The sequence below is a fragment of the Triticum urartu genome, chromosome 3 (assembly GCF_003073215.2).
Source record: "Triticum urartu cultivar G1812 chromosome 3, Tu2.1, whole genome shotgun sequence".
NCBI classification, from domain to species: Eukaryota; Viridiplantae; Streptophyta; class Magnoliopsida; order Poales; family Poaceae; genus Triticum; species Triticum urartu.
The window spans coordinates 52,039,832-52,046,915 of record NC_053024.1 but is presented as its reverse complement, the minus strand read 5'-3'; the positions used below and the strand labels follow the sequence as shown (position 1 = coordinate 52,046,915).

The following is a 7,084-nucleotide window of genomic DNA, read 5'->3' as shown; positions in this document are numbered from 1 at the left end:
TCGCCGAACTTCTTTTATTTTAAAACGTGCCTGGGGCAGCCCTGGGGCCGGCGGCTGGGGACCAACTCGCCCCAAGCCTAATTTTTGCGCCGGCTCACCCCCAGACGGCGATTTTAGGCGCCCCTTGAAGGGCCAACGGCTGGAGATGCCCTAAGGACGGCGATGTGACCCACATGGTAGCCGGGACAAGCGCGAACGTCATGTTTTTTTTTAACACAGTGAACATCATGTTGCAAGCCGTCCGTTATGCTAACCGCGAGATGGGAGTGTTTGCATTTTTTTAAATTTATTCTAGATTTTTTTGTGATATTCACATCAGCTACGAGGCTCATAACAGCTAATTTCCCCATAAGGCCGAACATCACAAATTCGGGCCCATAAACATTTTTGGAATCATTCGGGCACGTCCGCGGATAATGACAGATTAACTCTCATTTCACGGACATTGCAACCATGGTTCTCATTTCTCAACCCTCATATCCATATACTACTACATGCAGTGTCAAACTCGTCTATGTACATAGCTAAAAAAACAAGGAAACTAGCTACTTGTCGCAGGAGACACCGGCCTCATGGTTATCGGCGGCAAGACAAAACTCTAGCGCGCGTCTTCCTCGTCTGTGAAGAGCTGCTCAAGCTCCAATTCCGCATCATGGAGGAAGCGGCGGTTCGCCTCCGCCTCCGCCTCGGGCCAGATGGACTCAAGAATGGCAAGCTGCTCCGTCGCCTCCTTTGCTTGGGCAACCTTGAACTCCGCCGGCGTATCCTCCATGCCGAATCTAGCCTGCTTCGGCGTTGGATCTACCTCAGCCTATTCCTTCTCTTCATCCCATGACTCCACCTTCGCCGTCTCCGCATTTGGCGCCTCCTACTCCCTCCTCTCCTCCACCGAAGAGTTTGGAGGCAAGCTGGCTACAATGCGAGTGATGTGTCGTGCCTCCATCTCTGCTAGGATCTCCGCTCAACGTTGCAAGGTGAGCATCTTGTAAGTACATAATCTTCTGGCAGACCATGGCTACCGCCTACCGGCAAACGGCACGGTCAAGGCTGTAGTGGCGGTGCGGACTAGAGGGAGAGGGATGAAATGGAGGCAACTAGGGTTAAGGCTCGTCGTTCGGCTTAAATAGCCAGGTTTGTCTCCTCGGGCGGCATGCCAGAGCAATGACATGACACTAGTAGAGCACCGGTCAGACCGATGGTTTGTAGGTGTTTCTGCATGGGTCATGCCCGTAAATCTGATCGATGGGTTGTAGGCATGGGTCATGCCCATAAGTCTGACGTGGCGCACGTGTCCGGCTATATTTTCGTCCCACATGAACTGGGCATGAGGGGTGCTAGACAGCCCAAACATATAGGTTCGGTTTGAAGGGTCCACATATGGACCGGGCATGAGGGGTGCTAGACAGCCCAAACATATAGGGTCAGTTTGAGGGGTCCGGTTGAGTCAAAAAAAAGGCAACACGAGGGGACCTGTTGTAGATGCTCTTATATTCAGGCTTTCAGCCAGCAACAAGCACATGATGCAGCTAGCATTTGGAATTCTAGTCTTTTGCCCATCTTCACTTACTGGCCTGCCCTCATGCCCGGTCCAGCTTCTTCGAGGTCCACAGAAACACAGAGATCGATCTCTGCGGAGCAATGTCCAAAGGGGATCACAAAATCTACCTATAGAATTGCAAATTTCGAGGGAACTTCAAATCTAAGTTCAGACCTCATACTCTACTACTATATAAAAAAAAGGTAATTCAAGCCACAACCGTAGTGATTTTGAATGCCACATTCTACATATGGAAGGGCCTGAACATGCTTACCTATCACTGTATAATGAAGAAAGTGCAGAAAAGTGATTGGGAATATAATCCACCATAATTCATTAGTTCCTTCAGATTGAATAATGGGAGTGCAGATATTGGTGTTTCTAACCAGTTAACTTGCCGATTAATCCCTACTCATAGGGTCACCGAGTAGCCGATAAACCGAAAAATCGTTCAATTAATTGATTAAATGGCCGATTAACTTGCCGATTAGCCGATTAATCCCCTACTCGCTAGCCAACCGAGCAGCTACCAGTTAACGATTTCCTCAACAATGGCTAGATCCACACATAAAATAGCTTATGAAAACACACTAAATGTTTTTTATTAACAGAACAAAAGAAACCATAGTTGAGTTCTTGGTATATCATCATCACATATACGGAAAGAACAAGAGTATGTTATATATTCACTCATTAACAACACCTGTGGATGGAAGAAAGCAGAGCGACCAAGAGAGCGGGCAGCAAACCTGATACTAGCCCCAACACTGATATTTTGCGCGCAAGACGTGTCATTTAAAATATTATACACAAACCGTGCCAAATGGGTAGTGTGGCGACATCTTGACTTATCACCCGTTCATCAGCTTGTCGAGCACCACATTCAGGTCAACGTTCTGCCCATTCTCGGTCAGCCTCCGCACGGTTGCCCTCACCTGCTCCCTTGAGAACCCCATGGTCGCAACCTTCTCTACCACATCATCAAGGGCCACCCGGTTGCCCGATGCAGCGGTCGGGCTGGAACTGACTGGCTCTGCTTGTGGTAGTATCCGAGCTGTGGGGAGCCTGGTGCCGTAGCTGTTGCCGCTACCCCCAGAGGATGGTCCTGAAGGAGCAAAAGGCGTGGGCTTCATTCCAGCGTTCCCACGGTAAGAAGGAGATCCAGTGTAACCATATGATTCAGAAAAGCTACTTCCTCCCTGTGGCCCATACCCAGGGGCACCATAGGATGGCGGTGGCCCAGAGTTGGGCCTGACTGCAGGAGGTTCATACATGCTAGGATTCTGTCCATAGAAAGGCGGGGCTGATTCATTTGGCGGCGGCATGTAAGCTGAAGGAGTGCGAACATTTGGTGGATAGCTATGAGAAGGCGCATACTCTGTCTGCTGGGGTGCAGGAGGTGCAAGTGGGCTTGAAGGGTTAACAATTGTAGATTGAGGTTGTTGTGAATATTGAGAAAACTGAGACGGGGTTTGATACTGTTGTGGTGGAGCTGGAGGCGCCTGCGCCTGTGGAACTGGAGGGGCTTGATACTGCTGTGGTGGAGCTGGAGGTGCATGTGCCTGTGGAACTGGAGGGGCTTGATACTGCTGCGGTGGAGCTGGAGGCGCCTGTGGCTGTGGAACTGGAGGGGCTTGATACTGTTGTTGTGGTGCTGGAGGCGCCTGCGGCTGTGGAATTGGAGGGGCTTGATACTGCTGATGAATGGCTTCAGTTGTCTGGGCTGATGGTGTGTAGTAGGGTTCCTGTGGTAAAGCTGGTACAGAGGGAGCCGATGAATGACCTAGGAACTGTGCTGGAGGCTGACTTTGAAGTGTTGGAGGTGGAGGCGGCGCGTTAGGAGCAGGAAGGGCAGGAAAAGTTTGGGGTTGATGTTGCGGCTGAACGCCTGCCTGCTGCGCAGCAACTGACTGGTGCCGCGAGTCTGCCTGTCCAACCCCACTATTTTCTGATGACTGGGTCTCAGTTTTGGGTATCTGGAGCTTTGCAAGATGAAGCTGTGTTTCAACAATTTCCTGCTTGTCACGCATAATCTGTACACCCGCTTGGACCTGCATGTAGTATTACAAAATTATATGTAAGTTATCCCAATAGCATAACAACAAAGCAACAGGGTACTGTTCATAAGCGTTTAAGTGACGCTCTCTCTATTATCACACAACCATACATCTATGCAAGCACAATACTAGTGCGAAAATAATACCCCATGAGTAGCAATTACAAAAAAAGGTGATTATTTGTAGCATCATCTGAAGGAACAATGACATGCAATGTGAACGACCATCTTAGAAGGAGGAAAAACTATAGAAGCCTAAAATGTGAATATGCATCTAGAAGAAGAATCCACCAAATATCTATGTGTATCACTGATAGGTTTAAGCCTTGAAACAGATAAATGTCTTAACTACTCCCTCCGTCCCACAATATAAGATCATTTCTCAAGCTAACATAGCTTGAAATACGATCTTATATTATGTGACGGAGGGAGTACTTCACTACAGAGCTCAAAATAAGACAGCAATGTCTATTAGGTATATACAATAATTTCCAACATAATCCCGGTAGAGCATGGAATCAGTTGTCAAAAATGACCAGCGGTGAGTTAGCACATCACTGTAACCTGCTCAGTAAACCAATGCCAATATGACATAAGATGCATTGCTTCGCAAGCATAACCATCGTATAATCATAAAAATTTCAGAGAGGGGTGGAGCAGGAGAGTCAAATGAAGCATACCTCCCTCAACATATTCTCAAGTTGCCTCAGTTTTCCATCAGTGCTACCATTAAAGTTGCCAATTGTTAGCTTGAAGTCATCAACAGAACTTTCAAGATGGTGTGTTCTACCCTCCAGCTGTGAAAGCCTTGAGCTTACACCTTCTAGTGCATACAACAGGTTATCAGAATACTTCTTCATGGTTCGATCAATATCTGCTATAGTTACCAGTCCAAAGTTACTCCTGTCTTCCTCATGATTAACATTCTTCGGCACACGGTTCTCCAATATACCAGCACTCTTTCCATCATAAAAAAAATGTAAGTAAGCTATATATGACAAATGATGGTATCTATTATCAAATGCAACTAATAATAATTAGAAGTTCAATGCATGCAATCGACAGAACCAATGGAACAAACATATCAAATAAGAATTACAAATTCAACAAAGTAATTCAAAAGAGTACAAATAAAGTCGTAAATGTGAGAACTGGGGAAAATGTGTATCGCCATGATATCTGATGTGTTACATTTAAATCAGTCATATGCAAGAATGTAAACAGCAATTTGTCAGCAGAAATTTGTGTGTAGCTTCTAACAAAACAAGATCTCGACATAAATTTCACCGGACAGATGTACTGACAATCTGGCATCTAACAGCATGCAAAGAAAAAAAAACTAAATGTACAAATCTACAGGAGTTCAGTCGCACTGATCATTTTTCTGACAAATAAGCGTCTATCTACAAGCCATCACATGCTTGTTAGATGGCATGTATTACAAATTCACTGAGATAAGTTGCATGGAATTGAAACATGACTTATAGATTGCTTGAGGAACCGACAATTCGATTATGCATACCATTTGTATGTGCTAACTTGATAGCCACAAAATAACAAGGCCATGTTTCCAATGCATGCTATAGGATACCCAAAATTTAGTAGTAGTACCTACTCCCTCCGTCCGGTGAAAAGTGTACATCTAGCTTCAAAATTTGTCCACAAAAGAGTGTACTTCTATCTTTCCAATGCACTTTAAAGTAGAAAAAAATACTTATATCTCATCACACGGTAATCAAGACCAATAGTAATCTACACAGAGTCTTCTTAATTTCTACATGCACTTAGCTCATTGGGGGTTAGGTAATTAAAGAGGAGAGAGATGGTGGCTTGCACCTTTCCAATGCATTTTTTACTTAACTCCATAATTTGTCCTAAAATCTCTAGATGTACACTCTTCATCGGACGGAGGGAGTAACTAACAGTATCATGTACCCAAGACAAGCCAACATGAACCTATCAGATGTGCAGCTCCTTCTTTTACCCAGCCAATCCACTTATGGCGCATATTGCCCAGCAATTCAATATCAGTATATCACAATTCACGATAGTGCCTACAAGCTACTGCTAGATTTATCTTCCGAACTAGGCGCCTTTGTGAACTTTGCAACACGAAATAATCAGGTAATTTGCTTGAGGCAAGGACATGAATCGCAGCTAGATCGAGAGATCCGACGAGTAACAATAGGTACCTTGAGGTTGTATGGGGACGAGGCGGAGGCGGAGACCGAGGCGGGCTTGGAGTTGGAGTCGAGGGAACCCCACGAGGGCGGCGCGGCGGCGGGGGCGGCCGTGGCGGTGCGCATGGGCTGGAAGTCGTAGCTGGGCAGCACGTCGGTGGCGGTGCCGTTGGCGCTGTGGTGGTGGCGGCGGCGCAGGCCGTCCTCGCTCTCCTCCTGGGGGTCGGGGCCCATCAGATCGAGGAGCTCCGAGCCCCCGCTCCCGCCGCCCGCGAGGGAGGGGGAGGGGGCGGCGGAGGCGGCGAGGCCGAGGATCTGCTTGTCCATGAACTGCGACGTGTTCATCGGGCGGGGCCGCCTCGCCGGCGGCGGGAGCGTGGTGGGTGGGGGTGGCGTGCGGCGGGGGCTGGGAGGGGAGAGGGGGCGGCTGAGCTGGGGCGATGTGGGGAGAGGGTGGGAGGAAGAATCGAGATGGGACGGCGAGCGAGACCACACGAGACGGCACGGCGAGTGACGGAGTGAGTTGGTTGGTCCGTCGGCTTGCGCCTCTTCCGTGGGCCTCAAACGTGTCTGGGTAGGAGTATTTCTGGGCTCTGCTGTTCGGCCCGGCGGCGGGTCTAGTGTTGCGGCCCTGGGCTGATCCCGGATCCACACAGTATCGGTACTGCGGGAATGTATCCAAGAATTTTTGGTGTTGGTCACGGCACACTGCACTCAAAAAAAAAAGCAGATCCCCTGTAACCGCTCTAAAGGGCGATCACGAGGCGATTTCTGGGTGATCTTTCTCCCTACAACTTCGCCGGGCAAGCCATTGCCCGTTGGACCCTGCCTCCTCCGTCTGTCGCTCCGGCGACGGGAGGGGGTGGGGAGCCTGGTGCTTCGACTCTGGTTTTAGTTAGGGTTGGCCTAGTGCTTTCTTGGGGCGTTGCTTTCATGGAGGAGAGGCGCCGTGTCGGAATAATTTGCCTCTGCTCTTCCTCCATCTTGGCGTCGCTCCAATCGATGGCGTCGGGGAGCAGGTGGCCCGGTCATCTCGTCGATCTCTGGATCCGACGAGATTCGTGTCTGGTGGTCGGCCGTCGACACTCTCATGGATGATGGTCGTGCCGGCTGTTGTAGTTGTGTTTGTTGTCTTGCAATTGGGTGTGTGGATGACGGCAGGTGGCGACGTTCCTCTTCTTCGACTACATCGGATGAAGTTAACGGTGTCGAGATCTGGTGGCCATGGGGAAGATCCCTAGCCGACGAGCCCTCGCTCCCGTCGCCCGTGAGGGGGGGGGAGGGGGCGGCGGAGGCGGCAAGGCCGAGGAT

General features: G+C 49.1%; 1 protein-coding gene across 1 annotated transcript; it reads right to left on the bottom strand.

Annotated features, from left to right (window-relative positions):
• Positions 1-2,110: 2,110 nt before the first annotated feature.
• LOC125542767 (pollen-specific leucine-rich repeat extensin-like protein 1) lies at positions 2,111-6,229 on the bottom strand. The gene is made up of 3 exons (XM_048705939.1): positions 5,786-6,229; positions 4,274-4,552; positions 2,111-3,588 (listed from the first exon to the last, which is right to left on the bottom strand). The coding sequence occupies exons 1-3, from the start codon at positions 6,116-6,118 to the stop codon at positions 2,389-2,391; spliced, it is 1,812 nt and encodes a 603-aa protein (XP_048561896.1). The 5' UTR covers positions 6,119-6,229; the 3' UTR covers positions 2,111-2,388.
• Positions 6,230-7,084: the final 855 nt, after the last annotated feature.